This window comes from Maylandia zebra, linkage group LG11 (genome assembly GCF_041146795.1).
Source record: "Maylandia zebra isolate NMK-2024a linkage group LG11, Mzebra_GT3a, whole genome shotgun sequence".
Classification (NCBI taxonomy): Eukaryota; Metazoa; Chordata; class Actinopteri; order Cichliformes; family Cichlidae; genus Maylandia; species Maylandia zebra.
Genome location: NC_135177.1, coordinates 23987540 through 24015221, shown reverse-complemented (window position 1 = coordinate 24015221; position 27682 = coordinate 23987540). Strand labels below are relative to the sequence as shown.

General features: G+C 40.5%; 1 protein-coding gene across 8 annotated transcripts in view; it reads left to right on the top strand.

Annotated features, from left to right (window-relative positions):
* The window catches only part of fam131bb (family with sequence similarity 131 member Bb), a 39557-nt gene extending 12257 nt beyond the window's left edge, over window positions 1-27300 (top strand). For 4 of the 8 annotated variants that reach the window (XM_012919078.4, XM_076890065.1, XM_076890064.1 and 1 more), the window contains 8 exons: window positions 6845-6882; window positions 9637-9672; window positions 10053-10155; window positions 12546-12770; window positions 12886-13026; window positions 15802-16109; window positions 16878-17141; window positions 23636-27300. In XM_012919078.4, the coding sequence (XP_012774532.1) occupies window positions 10059-10155; window positions 12546-12770; window positions 12886-13026; window positions 15802-16109; window positions 16878-17141; window positions 23636-23851 (1251 nt within the window). In that variant the 5' untranslated portion in view covers window positions 6845-6882; window positions 9637-9672; window positions 10053-10058 and the 3' untranslated portion in view covers window positions 23852-27300. The remainder of the gene's footprint in view (window positions 1-6844; window positions 6883-9636; window positions 9673-10052; window positions 10156-12545; window positions 12771-12885; window positions 13027-15801; window positions 16110-16877; window positions 17142-23635) is intronic. The other 4 variants (XM_076890066.1, XM_004550771.3, XM_004550770.3 and 1 more) reach the window with 3 other exon arrangements.
* Window positions 27301-27682: the final 382 nt, after the last annotated feature.

Here is a 27682-nt window from a genome sequence, read left to right as displayed (position 1 = left end):
GATAACAGCATTTCCTCCTTTTCAGGTCTAATTGTTCATTATATATTTAACAGGCTATTAGGGTGTTTATTAGAGTCACAATGATGGGCTTCAGGTACTTCTGCCCAAGGCTTTTAGTTACCACACTGCACAGGTGACTGCTGGAAGTTATTCACCCCGTATCAGTGATGGAGACCTGCTCGGGATAGCAGCCACATTCGTGCAGAGACAGATTAATGAAGCGTGTCAGGAAGAGGGCACAAACCTTAGAAATGCCATTTCACCAGGTTAATGGTCGTCTCGTGCTGTGTTATAGTGTCAGTATGTGTATGTCAGGGTGTCTGCATGTGACTGGATCATGTCCTGAGACACCGTTAGCTCAGTTTTCTGCCATCTCTCCCAGCCATCTGGGCTCTGGTCCTCAGCTGTGTTCTTGCTGAACTCTGATGCTCAATAACCCAGCATCTGCACATATCGCTGCAAGAGGGCTGCCATCCAAGCCGGTACCCCATGGTGGCAACCAGCCTTACTGCAGCTGTCACGGTAAACAAGCACCAAACCCCCTGGATCCTCGCTGTTATTGCTGCAGGGCACTGGGGGTAAAAAAGACAGATGACGCTCAAACGATTCCCACTTCAGCAGGAGCCGTCAACCCACTACAGCCAGAGCTGGAGTTGACAGTGCGGCCGCTGCAGATCTTTAGTTGTTCGTTACGCACAGTCGCGTTACTCCCTTTTTATTCCCTCCCTCTTCAGTCTCTCTGCCCTTCCTCCCTTACAGCTACTTGCTCCTTTTCCTCGGCTGAGCTAAGCTGGGGGTATCCAGAGCGCTGCACTGCTGTGTGTGCGGTGGAGGAGGGTGAGTGCCAGGGGAAGAAAAGCTGGCTCAGAGCTCTGGTCATGTGCTCTGTTGTTGTTGCTGTTTCCTCAAGGAGGGATCCGTCCTGCAGAATAACACATTCGCTCACTGTGCTGCTGAGAGCCCAACAGCATCACCTACTCGAGTGCGGAGATACAGTGTATGCCATGATAAAAAGAAACTACTGAGATGCTGGATAATGACTACTGACCCCATCATATAAAGAGATTTTCTGTGAACTACGAATAACTGACTAAAAATGGCACGATTTAGACACAAACTCTCATGCCTCACTTCACAAAATCTTCTTTGATGTAATCGCAAAGTAAATATACTGTGCATACGACTATAGCTATATATTAATGTAATGTTTCTGGTCCATTGCTGTGTAAAGGCTGGAGGTCTTCCCAGTGGTAGGTTGTACCTACTCTTTTGCCATATTGTGATTCATGCGTGGGGAGACTGACTGCTAATCTGCTAATTGGCCAAATGAGGCTGAGGGATGCAAGGGAGAGAGACTGTAAAAGCTAAAGTGAGGGAGAGTGGGAGTGGCATGGTGTGAGTCACTGTGCAGTGTACTATACACTAGGTTGCTGGAGGCTTGACTCAAGTGAATGTGCATGTATGTTTATGTAGTTTGTGTTTGCTGGGCAGATTTTTAACCCAGATGGGGAAGAAATCTGGGACACTCTCTCCCACCCAGGCAGAAAATGAGACATCTCCCCAGCTACCTCATATCAGCCAATAAATAACCCCATCACACCTCAATCCTCAGTGCTAACAATCACACATGCATGATTAATCCTTCCGAGGTCACACAGAGTTCATTTCTAATCGTTAATTTATCACTTGAATATTAATGAGTCCGTCCACTCATTGGATACAAAGTGGTCTCTTTATTTCTGCAGTTTGTGGCGGAACCATCAGCTAATCTACGATAATGTTTCTGCCGTATTCCACAAGTCATTTGAAAGAAAAATGTGCATTATTATGTATGCTGTTAGTTCCATTTAAACATAATCAGAAGATTTAGATACTGTGATCATCAGTGGAAATGTTTTATGTGGCTCACATGTGTCACTAGGAAAGGGTTCATCCCTGTGTCTGACATTCATCCACAGTTTAAGTCATATTAGCTCATCAGTTCTAGTCATTATGCCAGAATTCAACTTCCTGTCTTTGGAGCCGAGTGACCAAACTGAAATTTTACACAAAGTATTATCAAAGTAAAATTATAGTCAGATCCATAACTGTATGTTTACGATCGCACAGTGAAGACAGCAGAAAAATAAATAGCCTATTTAGTATTTGCATATGTACAATCATGTAGCGTTTACAGAGTCTGTAGTTTGGTCAATAGCAAACACGCTGCATGATAATCATGTTTGAGCACGCTTTGCTTGCATGCAGGTAAACAGTCAGTGTGGAGAACAAAAAAGAAATCGCACTTTCCAAAATGTATTCTCTGTGTTTTTCTGCACTTGTAAACACTGACAGGCAGGAGGAAATCAAAATTGTGGCATGGATCACCACTGGTTACACATCAAGCCAGCAGTCTAACTTATGAGTTGCCATATTGGTATTTGTTTGACTCTTCATTTAAACATTGTTAAGTTTAAAAAAATGTTTATTTAATCACCATGTCCAGGCTGAGATACAACTGTTAACAAACTCCTTGTAATTTTACCTTCAGACCTAAACTATAGGCATCACTTTCAATGTCCCTTAGGTGAATTTAATCCAGTAATAACTATCCAAGCAGCTATTTATACATACAGTAACGTCACACATCTCCTGTGAAGATGTCCTGAGGTATTAAGAGGAACAAAAGCAAAAAAAACTTTGGATGGTTGAGGAAAACTGGGTCGAAGAAAACAGGATGATAAAACACAGTCTCTCCTGGAAGAAACACTTTAAATATATTAAAACCTACAGACTTATGATATATGCCAATACTTTACCCAAAATTCCCACTGAAATGAGTGTGATTCCTGTGTCCAAAGAAATATGCACATCCCTTCCTGCTGAGCAAAGAGGGCCAATTTCTGGAATGAAGCCTGTCCCTTGTCCACTGCCCTTGCAGTGATTTGATGTGACTGGATGGAGTTCAGAGGGAAGGGTAATATCTGAGAGCCCAACAGAGACAGACCAGAGCTGATGTTTCTGAATCACTGGGTCAGTGGGTCACAGACATCACTGGACATCTAGAGAGCCAACAACTCTCTGTGTTTTTTTTTTTTCAGAGCTCCCGAGGAATCGCTCATGATTGCCAAATGCAGCTGTTGAGAACCGCGACTGGCTCAGCAACACACAAACACGCAAACTCAGACACATACGCAGACTCACAGTGTGCTGATACAGGAGTAAGCCCCTCTGAGAGTTGTACACACAGAGCACAGACCCTCTGATACAGAGGAGCACCTAGAGACTGAGGCCGTGTTTAAACTCCATTACCGCCAATGACTCTCTAATTAAACCAATGTTTTAATTAGGATTTGGACAACCAGGAACGAGGAGGGATAATAACGTTCATTTATCCAACAGAGAGGGTGTATTTCACACAAGTTACACCTACAATATGCAGGGTGGACAGCTTTGTATTTGATCTGCCATTTTAAGCAGTACATTGCTAAGTGTGACGCAGGCGTCAATATTTATCAGTTTTATAGGAACACAATAGAAGCAAAGTAGACTATTAGAAGTCTGCGATATGAAATCTTACTTATGTAAATGTTCAAAAGTTTACTTAACAAGATGCAGTTAAAGTATGTTAGAAACTGCATGACCACAAATAGATTAATCAGCTTTCAAATGTCATTTTTCAGTACAGTTAACTACAAGTTAAGATTGCAGATTGATGCAGTGGTGTTGTTTCCTCTCTAGTATACTTCAGAATTTGACCAAAATACAGTCACTGATTAAATTTCCTCTGTTGCTCTCCAGCACTGGTTTGCATTCTAGTGATTTGAGAGTAAAACCTGCAGGGGGCTGATAGAAGCTCTCAGCTAAACAAGGAGGTAATGGTCTTGATTGAAGCATAGTAGACTGACCAGGTCTGAAATGCAGAATAACAAAATTTTAATGACAGCTTAACGGGTTCAGCCAAGAGTCAAACTTGGGAGAAAAATCTTTTATTTACTCCAGTCTGCTTCACCATGAACACTTAAAGGCTTTAAAAAAAGGAGGAATATGTTGGTTTGTTGAATGTGTTGCCATGAATGCCGAATGAAGGTAATTACATTTTAAGGTCATTGTGTAGTAGCTCTTGTTGTGGCCACTAAGTGAGCTGCAGTCAGCATCCTGTTGCTTGCACTAATGCTAGGTATGTAGGCCTGGGCTAACATACTAGGCAAAGCAGTGATAATGCATAACAATGAACAGAACCGACTGAAGTCATGTTGATAAGTTACTAAAGGTACATTGTTACTGTAGTCCGACTGTATATGTAAGACAAGAAGCACTCAGCTGGAAAACTTCACCATTGCAGCTCACTCTCTCGGCAATATTTACTTTTAAAGGAATTGTAACGTGTTTTTTATATATTAATTTTGTTTTCTTTATCTTTTTAAACATACTTTAAGAAGTTTGGAGTGCAATAAAAATCACATGAGGATTGCATGACAGATATTTACTTTCATAACGCAAACATTATGCAGGAGTAGTGGATGGGTAATAGCAGTAGAAGTAGGCAGCTCTTTCTCCTGATGATCTCTTTAAAGATGTAACACATTCTGGGGTCAGCTTGAAAGAAAGGCAGCTGTGAAATGTAAAAGTGAGGTCACAGGTCAAATATGACATGATATTTACATGCAAACAATAAAGTTATATTTAGAATCCACATGTACCTGTATCACTTCCTAAATGCTGTCAATACTAACAAAGGCGGTAGAATTTTAAACATAGTTTTAAAAATGTTTGACCTTATTTGACCTTGAAGAAGAGGTCAGAGGTCCAAAGCAAGTGATGTGACTACATGCCAGTAAGAAACACTTTTAAATAACTCTATAGAGCATTGTTATCACTTTGACCTTCAGCGCAATCTATTGACCTTGAAGGAGAGGTCAGAGGTTAAATGTGTTATGATAGTTCAAATCTTTATAAGGTACTTTCTATATGTTTGCAACACACACCACACTTTTAAGAACCATGGTTTCTCAGTTATGACGCTTTTTGTTTATTTATGACCAACAAATCATTAAGTTGAACTTGAACACCTCAATAGATGTAAACCAAATTTTAATGGATCGTTAACATGACCTCACTCTACACCCCTACAAAGTTTAATCAGGATGAGTTCAAAGCTTTTTGAGATATCGTGTTTACAGCCTTAATGACACAGAGGTAAGTATATGCTGTGGCTGAGCAGTATTTTTCTCAGCCATACTAACTTCCGGTAATAAAGGTGTTTATTTATTGTACAGGCTTGGGTACAAAAATCAAGAACTTTCTGTTTCTCTTCGTATCATTAATGGGGCTAATATTTACTATATATATATTTCCTTTTTTAGTGCACTATTTGTCTTATGCGTGAATATCCATGTGGATTGAAAATGTTACTAACCGTGATTCACCCCAATGAGAACAGCTGGCTTGGTCACATCTCTTTGCAAGATTTCAATGTTATGGTGTCTGACACAGCACAGAGATGTCCAAGGCGTCCTTCATTAAGGGCTAACACCTTAATGAGGTTAGTTAGCCTACATAAGTGGAGCACGCCCTGTTAGATTCAAGTGAAATGGCAGCACGGACTCAGAGATATGCTGTTATTCTCCTTGATATTTATTAATATCCGTCCTTTAATTAATTAATACATCACCAAACATAAAGAAAGTACAGAATATGTAAAAAAAAATATACGTATTTATAAATATATTCCTAAAACAATTGTCAATTCAATTTCTTGGTTACAAACAGCCATTAAACCCTCTGTTTATATCATTTTTTATATATAAATTATTGACTCTCCTCACTGGTGTAATTAAAGATTATTTAGACTGCCACTCATCAGTGCTGCATCACTAACATCGTGTAGTTATGTGTGACTGTGAGAGGCGATTGGTTGACGAACATAAATGGTTTTATAAAAGTGTTATACATATGTTATAAAACATTGCCATCTGTTTGTCTTTGTAAAAGTGGAATCACAAGATTTTGTGTGTTTGTTTTTTGTGTGGTGTGTATTGGAATCCACTGTGCAGTGAGCCTCTATTTGTTGACATTATCAGATTGTATTTCTAAGGTGATTCTCACCAGTTTTACGCACTGCTGGTGCTGAGGAGCAGAAAAGGATGAGACTTAAAGGTGATTGGATTTTCCTGGAAAATCTATCCAGATTCATCGAGATTGAAAAGGCTGAGAGGAATTCAGGGAAATGTCCAGATTTTTATGTGACATTAAAATCTGTTCACACATTTGCCAATAAGTGCTTAGTGGATAAAGATTGCTGTGTATTTTTAGGTACAAAACCTTTATTTGATTTATAAAGTATACATGCATTTTTTAAATTGGGGGCATTGGGGTGATGCCGAAAATAGTAAACGTATTCATTTATTTATTTTAGGCAATAATTCAGAACTGACAGCCTTTCCCAATAGCACTCAACCTTTCTAAGAATACTGATAATGGATGCTGATAAATGGGTTGTATCGAGTCCCTCATGATGACACACGTCATGGGTGTTTACTGTTTTTCTTATATATATTTGCTGTATGTATTTATTATAATTCAGGTGTGACACTTGTGGTTTCATCTGAGTTATTGGTTTTCTTTTGGAGGTGGGTCTTACTACTACTTTTATAAATAAAGTGTAAAAATGATTTGTTAATGTAGGCACACAAGAGAAAAATATCTCCCTTATTAGTTTTTAACCATGTCTTCATGAACATTTTGTGGAAGCAGTTTTGTCACTGAATGTAATTAAGAATAAATATTAATGTTTCTTTCTCTTCTCCCCCCTCTTCCCTCTCTCTGTGTGCCTCTCTGTCTCTCTTGTTCAACACGTTCTCAGCGTCAGATGGCGTGCCAGTCCAAAAGGATGGGGAACAAGTAAGTCTTCAGTGATTCCTCCTGCTCATCCGTGTTGTTGACTTCCTCTGACAGTGAACTGTTTTCCACACCACCTGAGGAACCAACATGGCCACACGATGAGCTGTAACACCAGTGCTTATGCTAGTAGATTAGCGAAGTAGATCACGCCATGGCAATGTCAGTCGCTCCCGCTACACTTCCCTCGCCAAGATGGGGTGGTGTGGCTGGATGACTGAATAATCGCTGGTTTGGTTGGCTTATTGCTGTTGCTAGGATGTCTGAAGCTTGTTATAGCTGTCTGACAGAGTCACTCCTCAGTGCTGGTTCAAAGCAGAACGGCAGAGGCATCACTCCTCTCCTTCTCCAACTTCCTACACATCATTATCACTGTACATTTTCCTCTCCTCTCCTCTCCCGCTGCATTACTGATCTCGTGCTCTAAAGCTGATGCCTCTGAGAAAGGACACAGGAGCAGGATCCATTTTGGACTAAAGTGTAGAGACCTTCACTTTTCCACCAAATGCACTGTGGACTGATTGCATCATTTATTTATGTGTCGTGCCCCAGAATGCCCCCGTGGTTCTGCAGAGAGGGGAAAAAAGACACACACACACACACACAAACACTTTCTATACATATATATCAGTGTTGTCAGGGCTATTGGAAAAGAACATAGGGAAAGCTGCTCCAGGCAGCCCAGCTCTCTCCTCACACCCACTCCTGTGAATGGAGAGCGAGACAGGGACGACCAGAGAGCGAGTGATGGAGGAAGTGGGAGCAAAGAATAGAATTACATGAGGGAAGGAAGAGGCAGACATTGATTAACATAAAGCATCTAGATGTAGCTGAAGGAGATTATAAACACTCCCTTCTCATCACACTCTCATTATTATATTATCTTAACCTAGAATTGAATTACATAATCTTTACATTTTACTCTATTGACCACTGAAGATAATTCACAAAGTTTTGTAGTTTTTCGATAAAGTGCTTGACGTGTAGAGAATAAAGCACTAGAACGTGACTAGCAGAGCAGTCAGTAAGACTAACAAAGAACTGTGTTTACATTGAACTTTAATTCATTTCTATAATTATTTAACATTACACTGTTATTTTTAATGTAGCTAAAAATTCTAATTCTAATTTATTTACTTCGAGTTGAGCATATTTTACGTTGTATTATTACTTTTTTTAAAATTTGATGTGTTGCAGTATGTGAAAATAGATGCTGAGAATACAATGAGGAGACATTACTATAAGCTAAATATATAGTATAGTGTTTTCTCTGGGACCTATACCTGCAATTACAAAAACATGCAGAAATGTACTAAATTTCCATGAAAGTCACTTTAATTTTTTTTTATTACTGAAAGAATAACAAGCATATTATGTTTGGAAGTGCATGGAGTTTTTTTTCACATCACAAAACTGGTGCGGCACCTTTACCTCATGTAATTAGTAAGCCTGCATGGGTGCAGACTCAGTATTGAGGGAAGTCTTTATTCTACTTTTACTTAAGGATAGTTGGTTTGGAACAGGACTAAATGTGGCAGATCCTTCGCATGAATTTGAAACAGCATGACAGTGTAAGGGCCGGACTGGAATGACTTTCCCGAGTTTTAATTCCTGATTAAATGGAGGTTTAAAAGAAACACAAAGCTACAGGCAGCAGGTAGTTAACTAAAAACAACTAGTCTAAAAATGAAAATTCCAACTATCAGCACCATATGTTGTTTGTTTAATCTGCATAAATGTGCAAAAAAAAAAAAAGAAGGGCCACAGCTGTTTTTCTAATTACAGGCTATTTCTTCTCAGGTGACACTCTGTTGAGTCTGCAGATTGACCAGAAAAAATAAGCTAATGACACAAATCTAGGAAAAGAGGGATTTGAAGACTAATTAAGCATTTAAATGTTAATTAGTGAGTTTAAGAGGTGCTTTTAGGGAGACTTTGTGCCAGGCTACATGTTCCCAGGTTTATGCAAACTAGCTGATGTATGTAATCACTGACGTGACGTTAGTGATGCCTTTACTGAAGTGAAGGATCTTCAGACTTGTGCCATCAGTGCAGCTTGCATTGCATTTATCCAGAAGAAAGTAGACCTGGAGCTTTCTGACAGTCTTGACTGTCTGTCTGCCGCTTGTGTACATCAACAGTAAAGGGGACAAAATATCAGCTCAGCCAGTAGCACACCAGTGTTCCCAGTGCGGTTAGTATCAGTCCAGCTGATAGAGAGAGTGTTTATCTGCTTTGTTCTCAGCGTCTGCCTTCACCACACGCACACATAAACACATAATGTCCCCTTCCTCCTGAAAGCCTCAGTCCCCTGTCTGTGCAGGATCAGATACAGTTCAACACACTATTGATATCTCGCTCTCGCAAACACACACAGTTTTCTGCTGGCTTTCAATGTTTCTGGCAGCACATGTAACCGAAGAGGAAATTCATTCATCCGTAGCGTATTCAGTTTGCTTTACACAACTAAGCAAATATAAACTGATCCCTGTTTAATCCCCTCCCTTCTCCCTGTCATTCTGGCTCTTCACTTTCCTTGTTCCTGGAAAATCCTGTGTGTCTGCCTCTTATTTTCCTCTCCCTTCTCCTAATTTCTTCCTCCGCATGCTTGATGTGCAATCAACCCCTCCGTCCTCCCCCCACTCCCCCACTCCCCCAACCCCGATGCATGTCAATGTCCTCTCTGTCCTGTCACTCTCTTACTCTTTCCTGCTCCTCCTTTCCCCATCCCTCTCTCCTCCTATTTCTCTTCCTCAGCATGGACGTTCAGAATTTTCATGGGAAGGAATCAATGTAAGTGTTGTGGCATCATTCCTTCATCTACTACTTTTCTCTCCCTATCTATTTGTTGCTTTTGCGCGTTTTGATTTATGACACCCCCACCTCCTGAGCCGTATAGTCCGTCTTGCGGTTTATTATACTGGTGTGAGCACAATCAGAAACCCTAGATTTATATGATATTTATTTTGTAGAATATCTCTTGAATCAAGATTTGGGAAATGCAAATTCTGTCTCTTGTATTAACCCAACACCTCCATCACTTGTCCTCTCCACTCACCCCTCTGACACACACACTGTCATGTCACACTGTCTCTGTGTGGCCTCTCACACCATCCATGCTGTCCTTTTCTCCACACTTTCCTCCTCCATTCCTCTCTCTTCTCTCCTTCTAGCTGTCTATGGAAGACACTACATCAATCCTGCCCCGGCTCAAGAGGAACTCAAACGCCTATGGCATCGGGGCTCTGGCTAAGTCTTCTCTGTCAGGTGTGTCAGGTGTGTGTCTGTGCTGTAACTGGTAAACGACCCCATGCTGGCTCTGTCCTCAGACGGGCCCTGGAGTCAGCATGGTACCCTAAATGGGTTCCCCTGTATCACTTCCTCTCCACGCTGTGATATCAGTCGTCAATGACTCCTCGTGAGTCATTGACGGAACAAATTCAGCTTCAAAAACAACACACACATACACACACACACACACACACACACACACACACACACACACACACACACACAAACACAGCTTGTTGCTCTAAGGAAAGGTGAGTGGGAAGTGTAGTTTTTTATGTTAAGTGGTTGTGAAATTGTGCTGTTCTGAGCAAGTATTAGTATGGATGTTTTGACTGTGCAAAGTGCCGTGTCGAACAGAGTTAGTGTAGTGAAGTGCTTTCTTTTAGTGCAGCGTTTTTTGGTTTCATCCAGCTGTTTTGTGTAGTGCAGTTTATTTGAGTGCAGTGAATTGTACTGCAGTACAGTGTAATGAAGTCCAGCTGCTATACCGTGTGCTGTGGTACGGATTTGTCCTATAATTTATTCATGAATCCCATCGTCATGTGCTACCATCAGAGAGAATCAGGCAGCCAGGGATTTACAGTACATGTTAGTCGCGTGGAAATATGGAGCTGTTAAACAGATATGAGTTTGTAGTGGCATGGCACCAGGAAATTAAATGTATGTTCAGCAGCTTTGAGTTTTCCGAAGCACAATAAAGAGAAAGAGAGGAGTTTTTTTGTTTACCCGGCGCAGCTTAGCAGAGGTGTGAAGAAGCTATCATGTCAACAAGCCAACCTCTCATTATTCATGCCACACAGCCGCCTCACCCCAATTAACCTGCTCCATCCCATGATGCACCTTTGTCAGACAAGACACGTCTCCTGCCGTCTCCCCTCCATGTGATGTTAACAGTCTCATTAAACACGCGAATGTCACCTCCACAACCCTTTTTCATTTCTCTGAGCTTATAATGGGTGCTCATGAAAACCCTCTTTTAACTACAGACTTTTGAATAGTTGGATTTGGCTGATAATGTTTTCCTTACGAGCAGTTATTAATTTAAGATATTCAATATTTTAAGAAAATGAGCAGTCTCAAACATCCCAGAGGCGTTTGGGTATTTTGTTTACTTCTTAAAGGCGGGCCTATTGTGGTTATCCTTGTTTATTTCTCTAAAGATAAATGTATAGATTGATATTCACTAGCAAGGACTAAAGCCCCAGATGCGAATGAAAATGTTTGTTAATAACGAAGCAACGAACTATGCCACAGGCTCGCTGAGGCGGTGGATCCCTTGATACCTTTGAGAGAGGCTTACAAGCAGAGAAAAAGTGATGATGGGCCAAATAGGCACTTATAGAAATACGGCTGGAAAAGGAACTGTTGTGGGTGTGGTCCTGCTCCTGAACTTTAGATAAATAATCTTGAATAGGCTTATACACTGGTACAGTTCTGGATGCTAATATTAAATATGGTTAAAGTTTTAAATAATGAGGTCAGCGTGTGTGAAAGTAATCCCAGCAGGCCAAAAGCTCAGGCTTCACATTGCTCTAATCGCTCACTTTCAGACTACTTCAGACACGTCAGTGAATGCGGATATCCTTAATGTGGTTATCTCAGGGACACAGCTCTGGCTGTGAGCACATGAGCTCCACCACCTGCTGTTCAAACCTTTTGTTTGCAAAGGGCAGCCAATCAAAAGAAAGCTGGCTCACAGGTAAGGTGGATTTCAGGGGAGACAAAGTGAAACTGTATGTGATGAACAGAGAGGCTAAACCAAGGCACAGTGTAAGATGAGAGAGTTTTATTTTGATCCCGAGTCATTTAAAGCCACTCCAGTGAAGTCCAAGAATTAAAATGTGAGTTAATAATGAGCCTAATAGGTCCTGTTTAACATCAAAACAAATATATATAATACATCAGGCGCTTTTGTTGTAAATGATCCTTAAAAATGGGAACGGTATGCTATACTTAAACTCGTTCTGGTTAATCATGTGAGGTAAAGCCAATTTCAGACACAACAACTCCAACACTGAAAGGTTTATTATTTATATGACAGTTGCTTTAATCAATTTATCAGTCGAACCGTGCCGGATATCCATATTTCCATGAGCCATCACATCATAGCGTCATACCCTCCTCCTCCCAAAACCAGTGCACACTTGATAATAACGAATCTATCTTATGTCTCTTCCTTCCTCTTCTTTTGTTTTTTCCCCCATTTTGTTCCCCATCTACCGGTTCATTCTCTACTCCTTCCCTCAACTCGGCTAATCACCTCTCTCTAAACCTCTGGTCTTTTAATTTCTCTTACTTCCACCCATTTTGTTTAAATTGGCCACCCTCCCTCCTCCTTCTGCTCCTTCCTTGTCTGGGTCTTTCTCCTAAAACAGGTGTCACACGCACAATGAAGGAAAGAGTGACCAAGCCCACAGCCATGGCCCAGGGTCGTGTCGCTCACATGATTGAATGGCAAAACTGGGGCATGACGACGGTGGGTTCGGGGAGCGTCCTCCAGTCCCGCATCACTACCCAGGAGCGAGAAAAGGAGCGGCGGCTGGAGAACGACGCCTACAGTGACCTCAGTGATGGGGAGAAAGAGGCTCGCTTTGCAGCAGGTCGGTTGGATGAGGACAAGAGTTTCACACCCTATTAACTGTCATCAGCCACTTGAGTGGTACTGCAGGTCTTAGTAACAATTATCCTGACTTGCCCTCTGAATTCTCACCTCAGGCATCCTGCAGCAGTTTGCAATCTCAGAGGCAACGCTCCTGGCGTGGTCGTCAATGGATGGTGAGACTCCGCAGTCAGGATCAAACCAGGGAAGCGTGGCTCACCTCAGTGAGGTCAACCAGGAGAGCATCACCAGTCGAGGTAAAGGACTACAAATATGTCTGAGGCTTAAAGTCCAGGAAACAGCTGTTGGTGAAACACAGCCACATCATTTATGAGTAAGAAAATGGAAGAGGTTGGAAAGTGGCAAATCAATTTTAAACAGAGTAGTTAGAGTATTGTGTTACAGCGTCTCGTCTCTCTAGACCAGAGATGTCAAACTCACTTTAGATTGTGGCCAACAGACAGCCCGCTCTGATCGTAAGTTGCCTGGACAAGTGAAACTCCTCTTTCTGTAAGCGTAAGCAAGTTTAATAAAACAAACAATGCACTGCTTTCTTTACATGACAAGAAAGTGCTGCTTTGGCCATAAACTGCAAGAAATAATTTGGTAAATTTAGAGAAAATGTTCTGTTAGCTCGTTGCGCAGACTGTCCTATAATTATAAAACAGAAAAGTTTTGTTAATTGACTGAATGTCCTCTTTTTGTTTTCTTGGGCTTTTTTTTATTTTAATTTTTTATAATGAACCCACTGTAAAAGTCATAAATTTCTATAGTAGATGGCGTAAAAACAGGATCTTTCCTATTTACTTATTACTTATTTACTTGTATATTTCAAACCAGTAGGAAAAGCTGTAAAACTTATGAAAACACAGAAGTCTGGAATTTATGCCAATCTTCCATTTTCCAGAACTGTCCAGTGGGCCAGATTGGAGACTTAAGCAGGCCACTTCTGGCCCCCAGACCTTATTCTAAGGAGCTTGGAAAGAAAAGCGTCTGGACTTTAGATGGGGATGGACCATTTGCAGTCTATCTGCATCTTAAGGACAAAGGTCACTCCTTTGAGGATGCCAGTGTTCACATTTTGGACAGAGAGGACAATTTGGTTTGAAAGAGGAGTGAAAGAAGCCATCTATGTCCACTGTGAATAGCCATCTTTGAACAGAGGTGGTGGTTTACTACACCAACTGTTTACCATCTATAATCCAGTTTTGAGATCCCTTCCCAGATGCCTTAACGCCCACTCACATCCTGGGCCTTCTGACCTCAGGAAATTGCATGATAGGGTGGGGCCAGGTTTCGCAATGAGTTCACCCGAAACTCTGACCTACACCCGTTTTCACACCTTGGCTCGTGTGATTAGGTAGAGGATCATTAGGGGGTCAATTGTCCCTCTTAGGGGGACACTCCAACGGGGCTTAAATCTGGGACTCTCCACCATTTGACCTTAGAACTGAAGAAGCTTCTCGGATCAGAGGCGAAACGACTTCAAGCAACTTAAAGAAGTCCAGATGCTCTTCTTTCCAAGCTCCTTAGACCACGATGACCTGGATGACTGAGAACCTTCACAGACCCCAGACTAGACTTGTAGTCAAGACCGCCTAAACCAAGACCAAGACAATACCAAGACCAGAGGTTATCGAGACCAAGACAAGACCAAGACCAAGACAGACTGAGTCAAGACCAAGACAAAGTCGAGACGAGACCAAGACAAAAAAGTCTTTAAACTGCAGCCAGATGCTGCTTCGTTTACGGGTGTCAGGCATATTTATGTGTCTTTGCGATGCACTCGCACACCCCTCCTCACCGCTGTCTACTGTCTCACTCACTCACTGAGAGGACAGACGCACGCTCCACTTGACTGTCGCGTCTCTCACCCTCTCTGTTTTTCACATAATGATATTATCCTATATCCTCGCATGTGATTGGCCACAATATGGAGGGATTGGAGCATAGCTGAGCCACTGTGTGAGACCTGAGCAGCTAAAGGAAATTAAGTGAGGAGCTGGCTCTCGCTCAATGGGAGTCGACTCTTCTGATTCACTACAAAGCACTCTCTAACTCTCTAAGCACGGCTCTTAGAGCTGATGCTTTTGCGAATGACACATTATCGAACATTACCTTGTGTGTCATGGATACTGTTGAGTCCAAATCTCCTGACCTCTATGCCAATCTGAGACAGCAAGACCGAGACAGCGAGACCAAGACAAGACCGAGGGATCAGGACCAAGACAAGACCAAGACCAAGACCAAAGTCTGTCGAGACCAAGACAAGACCCAGACCACGTAAAAGTAGTCTCGAGACGGGTCTCGAGACATCCAACTCTACCTCAGACCTTATGTTTGACACCTCTGCTCTAGACTTTAGGCCATTTCAGTTTCCAGCATGAACTTTTGGAAGGTAAACCCAGACACTGTATCGATATAAACAGTGATTTTGGATATTTGCAATTTACTGCAATGTTGCCTTAGCACAGACTTCTGAATGCAGAAAATTAGAGTAAGTGCTTTGCTGAGTTAAAATAGACTTTCTTAACTGCACCCTGAATGCATTCGTCTTAACTGATCCCATCGTTTTTAAGTCAGACACTTGGCAAAATATGTGGCTGTGAGCCCACTTTATAGCCCTCCAACTTTGAGTAAGAAACACTGGAGGCAATCAAAGCTCTGTCTGCACTATACAGTTTGACAAAATGATGACTCAACAGTGCGAGGTGTGCCAGTGTTCAACTCTGTTCGGTTCATACTGGAGAGTTTCTGTCATAACATTTTCACCCAGTGTGGAAAGATTTCAGCTGAGTTTTTTTCAGAGTAGTTAACAGCCAGATATACATTTATCTCAACAGCTATTAGCTTTAACTGTTGGTCAAGTCGTAATTTCAAGATTTTAAGAAATTGCTCATTCTTTTTCCAATTCCAGCAAATTTGAAAAGTGGGATTTTTGTAAAAATCATAAAACACAGTGTTCCTGCGTCCATCTGCTGCCCCCATTTTGAAGAGTGCTAACAGCTGCCACATTTTTTTATTTCCTGCAGATCAGATATTGCACCACTCCTCAGCGGAAGTGTGGCCTCACACATACGTCTCCCAGGGCCACTACTGCCTCTCCTCTTCTGACGCTTGGGAGCCCATCAACAACGATCCCTCCGTTGTGGCGTCTCCCCCTGCTGGCTCCTACGTTATGGGTACGGAGGGCTACGATGGGCAGGCCGCAGCTCACTTCCTGTCTCAGCAACAGCAGCAGCAGTTCACTCTCCAGCAGAGTCAACTACAACAGCTGCAGCAGATCCAACAGTTTCAGCACTACCACCAACAGCAGCTTCTGCAGTATCAGCAACAGCAGGTGATTGATTGAGAGTGCCGCCGTCTGGGTTTTAATCCAAATGAGACACTACATGTTGCTGCTAATGCGTAAGGCTTGAGTATCAGAGATGGTTGTTATAAAATACTGTCTGGTAAAATAAATCTATCAACACATTATTTTATTTATTTGTTCACTTTTGTATAGGCACAAGTACAGCACATGAACAAACCCACACATCACAGCATTTATAGACTAAAAAAGCTGGGCTTTTATTCAGAACATGTTCTCAGAAACTCTTACCTCCTGGGTTTCATGCTCAGTCTGAAATTCGCTCTTGACTGTGGAAATAGAAATTCAACAAAATAATCTTAACTCGACATTTTTCTATCTAATCATCTCCTTTTATTCGTTTTTGTTTTTGCATTACTTCATAGAAAAGATTTTAGCCTAAGCAATGACTCAACCGCATCTGATGTGAACGCTGACACACCTCACACTGTTGAGTCATCACTCTTGTCAAGAATCCCTCATTAAATGCTCAGCTGAACCTGCAAAAATATGACATTCTTCCAAAGGGACACATCCAAATCATTTTTTAAACAAAAATAAAAAGAATTCCATGCATGAGGATGGAATTTCTTATACTGTACAAAAAGATCTGCATATCACCTCTGTTGCCTAAGGAAAACAAAGTCAGCTTACTGCATACTGACATGGGGAGCATGTCATGAAACATTCAAGCTGGCAAACAGGTCGCACTGCTCATTCCTCACATTTTACTGATTAGTCTTTTCTGTGTGTTTCAAGTCTCTGGAGCACAGGCTACACAGTGCCAACCACTCTTTGCAAGCAACACCCAACAGCACCATCCACAGTCTGGTTCATCAAATTCACCCTCCGCTGGTTGATCTGTGGAACACGGGGCAGATGGAAACCTATCAGGCAGAAGCCGGCGGGTACATGGGTGTGGCGGCGACAGTGGAGCCAAGCCTGTGCGTTCCCACTGGTGAAGAGATAGTAGGAACGGAACACTCCCCGCTACTGGAACAGCAGGAGGAGGAGGAGGTCAAGGTGAGTTGAACATGGGGTTGCATTACATAAAATTATCTCTTCAGTGATTAATATTTGATTTTGTAGCTTTCTAAGCGAGTTCTCAGAGGCACCAGACTGGAGGTTTAGTTCTGCTTACTGCAACCTGTGTGTCATTTCTGTTTTAAATCTGCAGACTGTACTTAAAGTTTTGTCTCGAATCATTTAATCATAAGATTGGTTTGATTTTATGCACGTGTAGCAATCTAAGATCAATTTGTCAATAGAGGGGATACTGATTGACATTTTTGAAAAGAATTGTCTGCCAGTACTTTAATTCAGTTCAGTTTTCTTTGTACGCATAGCACCAAATCACAACAACATTCACCTGAAGTTACTTTATATTATAAGCTAGAAAACCTACAATAACAGAAGAAACCCCAACCATTAGACGACCCCCTTTGAGCAATCACTTGGCAACATTGGAAAGGAAAAACTCCCTTTTGACAGGAAGAAACCTCTGAGTGAACCATGGTCAGGAACGGGCAGTCATCTGCTGTGGATGGTTGGGGGAAATGGCAAAAAGAGGAAAGTGAGGATTTCTAGCTTTTCCTTGGGTACATTTAAAAGTTTTATTACGCTAGCCGGGCAGCTGTGTTCTTGGTTAAGATACTGAACCCATTTTTCCCCCGAGACATCGATCAGGGTGCGAGTATGTGCATGATTGTTAGAAGGGTTAACACCATCACATCCAGAAGGTCCTGGATTAGGATTTGCTGGTCAGATGGGGCTTTCCCATGTGGAATATTCATGTTGTAACAACTATGTCTATGGCTATTGATGGAATTTTGGAATGTTTGACTATTGAGATTATGAATGACAAAAAGAGAAATGTTATAATAAGTTGCATATATCGGACACCCAGTTCAAGTATTGACACTTTTAATGAATGGATAGAAAAAACGTTTGCTTCGGTGAACCAAAAATTACTATTTATCTGTGGTGATTTTAATATTGATTTGCTAAATCCAACAAGGTTAAAAGCCATTGATGACTTTACTGACACGATGTACAGCTTATCACTATATCCAACAATAACAAAGCCAAGCAGAATAACTTCACATAGCGCCACTATTATTGACAATAGTTTTACTAATGTCATGGATTTCCAAATTAATAGTGGCCTGCTTGTCTGTGATATAACTGACCACTTACCAGTTTTTACTTTGTGTGACTGTGATTTAAAAAAAATAGATACCAAGATCATGATAGCAAAGCGAACAATAAATGAAAAAGCAATTCATGCCTTCAATTTCGATTTAGCACAACAAGATTGGAGTTCGGTGTATGAAGAGTCAGATGTGGACAAGGCTTATGATAATTTCCTAGATATTTTTACTATGTGGTACAATAAACATTGTCCTGTAAACGAACACATGACAAAGAAAAAAAAGATAAAAAGTCCTTGGCTCACAAAAGGAATTATTAATGCTTGCAAAAAGAAAAACAATCTGTATAAACAGTTTATCAAAGTAAAAACAAAAGAAGTGGAACAAAGATATAAAGCATATAGAAATAAATTGACTGATATTATAAGAACGAGCAAACAACTTTATTATAGAAGAAGATTATATGAAAATAAAAACAATATAAAAGGAACTTGGGATGTGTTAAACAACTTAATTAAACAAGGATCTTCTGGAACATCATATCCTGAATATTTTACTGATGCAAATGGTGAAAATCACAACATGAGTAATATTGTCGATGGGTTCAATAAATTCTTCATAAATGTTGGCCCAGAACTAGCAGCGGACATCCCGTGTCATAAAAATGAAAATATCAGTAATATAAAATCAAATCCCTTTTCACTGTTCCTCTCAGCTACAAATGAGCAAGAAGTAATAAATATCACATTAAAATGTAAAAGTAAGTCTTCAATGGATTATCATGACATAAATATGTCTGTAGTTAAACAGGTTATTCTGAATATTGCTAGTCCCTTAACATATATCTGTAATTTATCATTTCAGTCCGGTTGTTTTCCAAAAAAAATTAAAATTGCGAAAGTAATACCACTATATAAAAGTAATGACAAACACAGTTTTACCAATTATAGGCCTATTTCTCTACTGCCTCAATTCTCAAAAATTCTAGAAAAACTTTTTAATTCAAGATTAGAAAAATTCCTTGAAAAACATCAAATAATAAATGTTGGTCAGTATGGTTTCAGAACGCAAAGAACCACTTCAATGGCGATAATTGAGGCAGTAGAAGAAATTACTGATACACTGGATAAAAATAAATATGCAGTTGGTATTTTTGTTGATCTCAAAAAGGCCTTTGACACAATCAATCACTCAATATTATTGGATAAATTGGAAAGATATGGTATTCGAGGGAAAGCTGGTAACTGGTTAAAAAGTTACCTAACGGGTCGGGAACAATATGTTAGCATAGGGCATTACCATTCAGAGAAACTTGGTATTACATGTGGTGTTCCCCAAGGGTCAGTGTTGGGACCAAAACTTTTCAATGTATACATAAATGATATTTTTGATGTTTCTCAAGTACTTAAACTCATACTGTTCGCAGATGACACCAACATATTTTTCAGTAGCGATGATTATGCTGATCTTGTAATGACCGTAAACAGGGAGCTAAAATTAATAAAAAAATGGATGGACATAAATAAATTATCATTAAATATAAATAAAACTAAAGCAATGTTTTTTGGTAATTTAAAATATAATATAGAATTACCAATTATCACTGAAGGTGTACCAATTGATAATGTGAGTGAAAACAAATTTTTGGGAGTCGTAATTGATAACAAAATTTCATGGAAACCCCACGTCAGACACATAAAAACCAAAATTTCCAGAAGCCTCGCAGTTTTGAACAAAGTGAAACCATACCTTGATAAAGATGCACTTCGTACTCTGTACTGTACCCTGGTTCTTCCATATCTTACATATTGTGTGGAAGTGTGGGGAAACACATATAAAAATACAACTAATCCATTAGTCACAGTACAGAAACGAGCACTGCGTATTATTCACAAGGCTGGTTATCTAGATCATACTCACAAATTCTTTCTTCAGGCAAAGTTACTTAAATTCCAGGATCTGGTTAATTACAATACATCCATAATTTTGTATAAAGCTTTTACTAAACTTTTACCGGCAAATTTACAAACTAGATTTGAAATTCGAGAAAAGGTTTATAATGTGAGAGGCTTTGGAGAATTCAAATTACCCAGAACTCGAACAACCCGTAAAGGTTTTTGTGTGTCTGTATGTGGTGTGAAAATCTGGAACAGTCTGAGTTTACAATTGAAACAATGCAAAAATATTCATAGATTTAAATTTCTCTACAAACAGTTGGTCTGGTCACAGTATACTCAATGATGCTTTTAGTGTGCTCTGTAATGTCTGTTCTCTTACCATTGCTGGTATGGATTCCAAAAAAAAAAAAGTGTGCGTATGTATGTACATATATGTACATGTGTGTGCAGATATATATGTATGTATATGTATGTGTGTCTGTTACTTGTAGTTATTACTGCCTGTTACCTGTGGTAATGCAATTTATAATTTATATATTCTGTATTCAGTTATGAAGGCTCTAATTGTTGTTTGCGAGCTGCCGTTTAGATGCTTGTATGTGCCCGGGGCTGTTGATGGGTCTGTATGCAATGATGGGCGTAGCTGCGGGAAGTTTGTTTTTTTTGTTGATGAGTGAGTATAGGGGTGGGATTTAATAAGTTTTCTTCGTCTCACTCCTTTTTCAGGCAATTTTTGTTTTTTGTTTTGTGCATTTTATGTTCAATATAGGTATTTGTTGTGCCTGAAAATGAACAAATAAATGAAATGAAATGAAATGAATGTTCTCCCTGTACCTGTGTGGGCTCTATATGGGCACTCTGGCCACAGTGCACAGACGTCCATATTAAGTTAATTGGTGAAATAGGTGTGAATGCTTATCTGTCTCTCTGTGTTAGCTGTGCGACAAAATTGGCAACCTGAGCAGTTGTACCCTACCTTGGTATCGGCTCCGGCCTCCTGACCCTTGAATTAGATAAGCGGAATAAACTGAATGGATGGATTTTTTAACTTTTGACCTGCCGAAGACATATACTTTTACATTTCCATTATTTTGACTGAATTGATGACAACATTAACTGATGATAAAAATATTAGATTTGTGGCCTCAATAAGATAAAGTTGGGGATGGAAAAATTTGAATAGATTAGATAGCAGAAATGTCAGGAAACAAGAAGGAGAGTTGAAAACCACAGTTGCAACAGGCCTCCAAACTTCAGTTATTTTGGGGATAAATTATGTAAAAGGTGTGAAGCAAAAGGGACTGCTATGAAAGTTTTCATGAAAATTGCAGGGAGCAACCTTATTAATGCACAAAACAATCAGTCACCTATATATCTAATTCATGAAGTCCTCATCTTCAGGTTGATTTTGCTGTGCAGCTCAAGAAGGCAACACTTTTTAGCAGCTGAGCTCTTGTTGGCAATCCATCATTGAATAAGCAGTGGTATAGGATTGGCTGCTCTTCCTTATGACAAAAACCGTAATCACAATTATTTTGGTCCATATAAATGGACTGAATGCTGAATGGTACTTATGTAGCACTTATCTGTTCTAACTGAGCACTCAAAGCATTTTATACTACGAACCTCATTCACCCAATCACATACACATTCATACAAATCAACACCTAAGCGGTTTTATCTAACATTCACACAGACACGCCAAACTCTGATGGATGCGTCGTGACTGATCTTCTGATTGGTCAACATCTTGCTCTACATCCTCAGCTACAGCTGCCCCTATAAAACACAATCATATAACACAATAATTGTTTTTATCCCAATTGGATATATTGAATATAATTTTTGACTTTGACAACCTACAGTGGTATCATGGTAGCACAAAAAGCTTTAGGAAAAGATTCATTGGCTTTTCCACCCATGTCAACAAACATGCTAACATTTCTACCTGTTAGAGAGTAGTAAGCTTGTTCCTACTTGTTTATGTCACAATATAACTGCAATTTTACTGAGAGAAATGGGGGGAAAGGGGGAAAATGGTAACAGCCACTAAAAACGGACTATTATGTATCCCAATAGTGTTTTATTATAGTGCAGAGAGGCTGATAGGTTGGTCATTCGATTTCTGACTACATTTAAGAGTCTTTGAGCAAAACACTGAACCCCAAGTCACTTCAGAATGTCTGTGTGAATGACTGCAAAGAGCTCTGCAGACACAGCTAAAGTTAAAAGGCATGCTAAGTGCAGACCATTTACCATTAAAAATTAATTATTTGGACTTTGGAAACCTTGACTTTAAACCAGCATTGACTTGAGGTCTGCAGAGAAAGATTATGTATTGCAAGCTTCAAAACAGTTTGACAGTTGGCCTTGAGTTGAGACTGTCTTGACAAAGTGTACTTTGATGCGTCACGGTGATCTTCATATTTGCCAATCAGTCTGTTAGCTGATACAGTAGGAGAAATCTGAGGATGGATTTTGGCCCACTCCTCTTTACAGAAACTTTAATTCCTTCAGATTTCTTGACTGCCCATTGGCAACTTGAAGCTTCAGCTCCTTCCACAGATTTTCTACAGGACTGAGGTCTGGAAACTGGCTTTGGCTCATTGTTTCTCTTCTCCAAAAACAGCGGGTTGAGTTGATACCAAAGGTTTTGGTTTCATCTGACCACACTGTTCACTGTTCAGTAGAAAACCTAAGACCGATCTTCACATGTTGCTTCTTGAGCAGGGGGGACCCTATGGCGTGTGTTATCAGTGGTTTTCTTGGGGACTGTAGTCCCAACTGCCTTCAGATCAGTAATAAACTCCACCTGTGTAGTTTTAGGCTGATCCACCACCTTTCTCATGATCATCCTCAAAACATGAGGCAAGATCTTATGAGTGAAGCTCCAGGAAAAGCGCAATTGATGGTCATTTTATATTTCTTTCATTAGCAAATAGTTGGACCAAGAGTTGTCACCGTTTCACCAGGCTTCTTGCTGATGGTCTAGTAGTATATCCCAGCCTTGTGCAGGTCTATAATCTTATCCACGATATCTTTTGACAACTCCTTGGTCTTTTCATAGTGGCGGAGAGGCTGGAAAGAAAGAAACTGACTCTGTGGACAAGTGTGCTTTATACACATAATTGAGATCAAGTGCCTCTGTTATTGGTTGCTTGGTTGACTGGTTGATTGATTGGTTGAATGATTATACGTATCATGCTTACTTCACTCAATGCTATGCAAATCAATTTATAACTTTTATATAATGTGTTTCCTGGATTTTGGGGTGATATTCCATTAAAATGAAAATATCATAAAAACCTGAGACTGTTCATTTCTTTGTAAGTAACCAAACTTACAAATTCAGCAGGGGATCAAATATTTGTTTTCACTACTGAAGAGGACAATAGGTAAAAATCTATCCACATACATAAGTTAGTCATCTAGTTGACCTTGTGTGTTTCACCCTTTCTGCCCTGATCAGGAAGAAGATGTGGCACTGTGCATGGAGCAAGAGTCGGCCACATTGACTCCACCCACACAACAAGGGGATGCTTCTGGTGGCAGTAGTCCGGGGCAGCTGCCAGCAGAGCCAATCACAGAGCGGAAGTTGTCTGATGTCACTTCTGGTCTCATTCAGACACTAGAGGAGAAGGAAGAGCCAGAAGAGGGGCCTCCTGCTTCTGTGGCAGCCAACTGAGTTTGTGGCAGACAAGAGACAAATGAAGAACTGACTGGGGAGTCAGCAAGAAATGAGCATAATAACACAATATATCTCTATTACTCTGTTCCTTTTCAGGTATCAAAACCACAACTTTTTTGGTTGCAAGGTCATTTCTTCAAAATGGTGAGAAATAGATTTGGTGGACTCCCAATAACAGTAGAGCTGATGCAACAATGGACACCTGTTTCTTTGCAAGCCTTACATCCCAAAGGTAACTGAAGAAAAGACAGATGAAGGCGGAAGAGAAGCACCAACCGAGTGAATTATATCCACCGGGAAACTGCACTGAGACAAAAAAGAGGGGAATGGAAACATGCATGCTTTTTATGAGACAAGCAACTCAACCCTGTCATCATCTAATAATGATAATAGAAATCTAAAGTAATAAAAAAAATAACAATAATTTTGTAATAAAAGAAACAAAAAAAAGGACAACAATCTATGTATAAGTGTATGATAAGATATGAGATTTCCAGTGGGAGAACTACTCTGTTTACAGCTGTTATTCAACACATAAGATAGAGTTTAGTCAAATTTATTTCCCCATTGCATCAAACACATGCACTATACTTTACATCTGGCAACCCAAGCACTTTCACAGATGATTGAAGTAGGCCCAGAAAATCTCAGCATTTCAGTGAAATGCCGTTTTCCCCGAGGCACAATCCAGGGACAGGCTCGCCCTGCTGACTGGACACCCAAAAACCCTGCACAGATAAGGATTGTACTGTATACCGTGCTTCCTACTCTGTCTCTCTGTATGCATGTTTCTTCAGAGTACTATGGAGTACCTGTACTATACAGCTCTGTATAGACTTTGCACTGAACCATAGTATCCCAGGTGTGGCCACAGTGGCCCTGCAGTGGGCCTGCGGTGGGTTTGAGCGGTGGCTTTCATGACTCAGAAATAAACACAGAGCTGCATATGTGAATCTCTTTTGCACTGATGCAATCCCAACAGATCAGAGGTTCCCTTTGGACTGTTGAGGTTACCCAGTTTCCGCTCTGAAAGCTTTCACCGACAACCAAAACCGAGCCACTTGACAACGCGAACCCTCAGCTGCTTTTTTTTTTCCATAGACGTAATCGCGATGAATAAAGGATGATAACCACTATTTTGAATGTACTGGAAGACAGGCGGCAGTACACGAGTGCTGCTTTGATGCCTCCTCCGTGGTCCACAAGAGAGAGAAGGGAGCGCTGTTCTGTTTTGTGAAACAAAAACAAGTGGGGGAGTCTTTCAACCATGTTGGAAAGTGGATTCACTGCTGGCTCACCAAGACCACAACAACACACACACACACGCACACACAGATATGAATATCTAAATTGTAACCAGCAATAGGCAGGCGAGACACTGGCTTCCCAGATCAGTGTCAGCTCTGTCACAAATATGTAAATATTCTGAGTAAATAAAGAAATTGCCTCTCGCTCACAATCACAACTGTTCTATTACAGTATGATTTCTTTATTTTTGTACACCTCTTGGGTCCCACCTTATTTTGGGGATTGCTCTCAAACTCACAGCTTAGCCTAGCAAAGTTTAGTTTTTTCTTCTTCTGTGTGCAACAACACAAAGACAAAATCGGAGGAAATGGGAGGGATGTTGTGTTTTAAGTTGGGTGATCGAATCAAACTGAGGGGCATTCAACTCGCTGAGACCATTGGCGGTGGAAAAAGTTTGGCGACGGCGACAGGAGGTTGCCATTCAGTCAGCCAATCAGGGAATAGAGCGGACGATAAGGACTGAACACTGGAGCTGAAAAGATCGGTGTCTTCCTGCTCATCGTTCTTACTGTGAAGCAGCTGCCTGGATGTTTGACAAGCATGGTTTATTTTTTGTGGGTTTTTGTTTTTCTTTCACTGGAGGAAGGACGGTGTTTGCTAGCGAGACGTGGAGTTAAACAGCGGCGGTGAACAAAGTGGACTTTCCGTGCATGGCTCACTGACAAAACTTTACGACACTACAAAACCACTGTTTTCTCTGTTGGAGGAGCACCTTCTCTCACTTTGATGATTGTGTGAGAAACTTTTAAGATGATAAGATATATGGTTTATTGACTTGAATGAATTTATTTATTGATTGCTTCTTTATGCAATGTTGGGGACAATGTTTATTTTTCTACTGACCTGCTGAATTCTGAGTTAGAGTAGGTGTCACGGCTGTAAAGCACTCTCGTTTTGTCTGGTTTTGAGCACTTTAAACCAAGAAGAGATGGAGCAGTTTGGCAGCTCACTGTTTTTAAAAACTTCAAGAATTTCAGTAGTGCCAGGTGACAAAAACAACTTGAAGACTGCTCAAAACTGCAAACAGAATGTCTTTACGCAATGGCAAATATTAATTTATTTATTGAAAAATTACTTGGTGGGGAGGAAAAATAAGACATCTTGTACAGAGTATAATTTCACGCGGGTACCAACCCTTCTGGGAGCAGTATCTTTTTTTTTTAATGAGTCAGATGACGTAATGTGGTGGAAAGACCAATGCTTTATATATATTTCTTTGACCATCGCAGCTTATTTGGGCTTGACTGTTTGCTAATAAGCTACATCACAAGGAAACATGCATGAACTCCATTATAGACACTGCTTCGCTTTGGGTTATTTTTATTTATTTATTTATCTTTTTATTTATTTTGTGTTGTTGCTTTCTTTCTTTTTTTTCTTTTTTAATTAAATCTCAATGAATGAATAAACAAATAATAAGAAGCCAAAAATATTTCTGTGGATGTTAAGGTTTACTGATCACATCTTTGTTAACCTACTGGTTTGCAGTTGAGTCACTCTTTTTGTATTTCTACTGCCATCTTCCAGTTACAGTTACAACTTGTCTGCAGGCATGATGCTCAAAACCTGCTTCTGGTCCTCTGCCTTGCTCCTTCTCTTCCTTTCCGTCTATCTCTTTGTATCTGCTCTGTATATTTGTGTCTGTCTGTATGTCTGTCTGTGTACAGTAAGATGTCCACTGTCTTGTTGGAAAAAGTCACTGCCAACAAAAGAGAGAAAAAAAAACAGAAAAATAACTTGACGTTTTCACATCAGTCATAGGGAATTTGATAATTATAATCTGGAAGTGTCTGGCAAAAAAAGTAACTGCTGTATAAAACGCTGTATAAAATTGGATGGCTTCTGTAAAAGTCTGCATAAAATTGGATTTGTTTGAAATGAGGCAGTGTGACTGGTGATACCAGTGAACACTTATAACACTCCCACCTATGCATGCTTGTTGGATGGCTGTCACAGGATGGTTCTTCCGTGCTCCCCCCTCTCTCTCTCTTCTGTCAACTCTCTGTTTCTTCCCGTTTCTCTTCCTTTCCCCTCTTTTTCCTGCACGACCTCCTATTGACCCTCCGGCTCCTTTTACCTGCCTCCTCTCCTTTTCCTCCGGTGGAGAAAGAGCAAATAAACAAAACCAACAAACGGCATTTCTTGTGCACACGTGTGGTTATGTTTTCACAGGTTGGAAATAATTAGATTCTCACATGTTCACCTCCTTTCTCTCAAGAGCTTAGTGATATGCTTTTGGGGGAGGGGGGGGGGGGGGGGGGGTCTTTTTCTTTTTTGGACTGACAGTGGGTGTCTGCGACCATGTGCTTGACAGGCAAAAACAGCAGTCACAAGGAGCTGGCAGCAGAGTAATCCAGCCTGTCATGCTTTTCCAAAAACATCCCTCTCCAGTCCTTATCAGGGACTTTTATGCCAGGAGAATATTAACACAGCCAGGCCTCCTCCATAGGGACTAACTGCTGATTTGTTCAAGCTCACATAGGGATCAGAGGCTGGAACACACTGCTGACCTTCACAGCA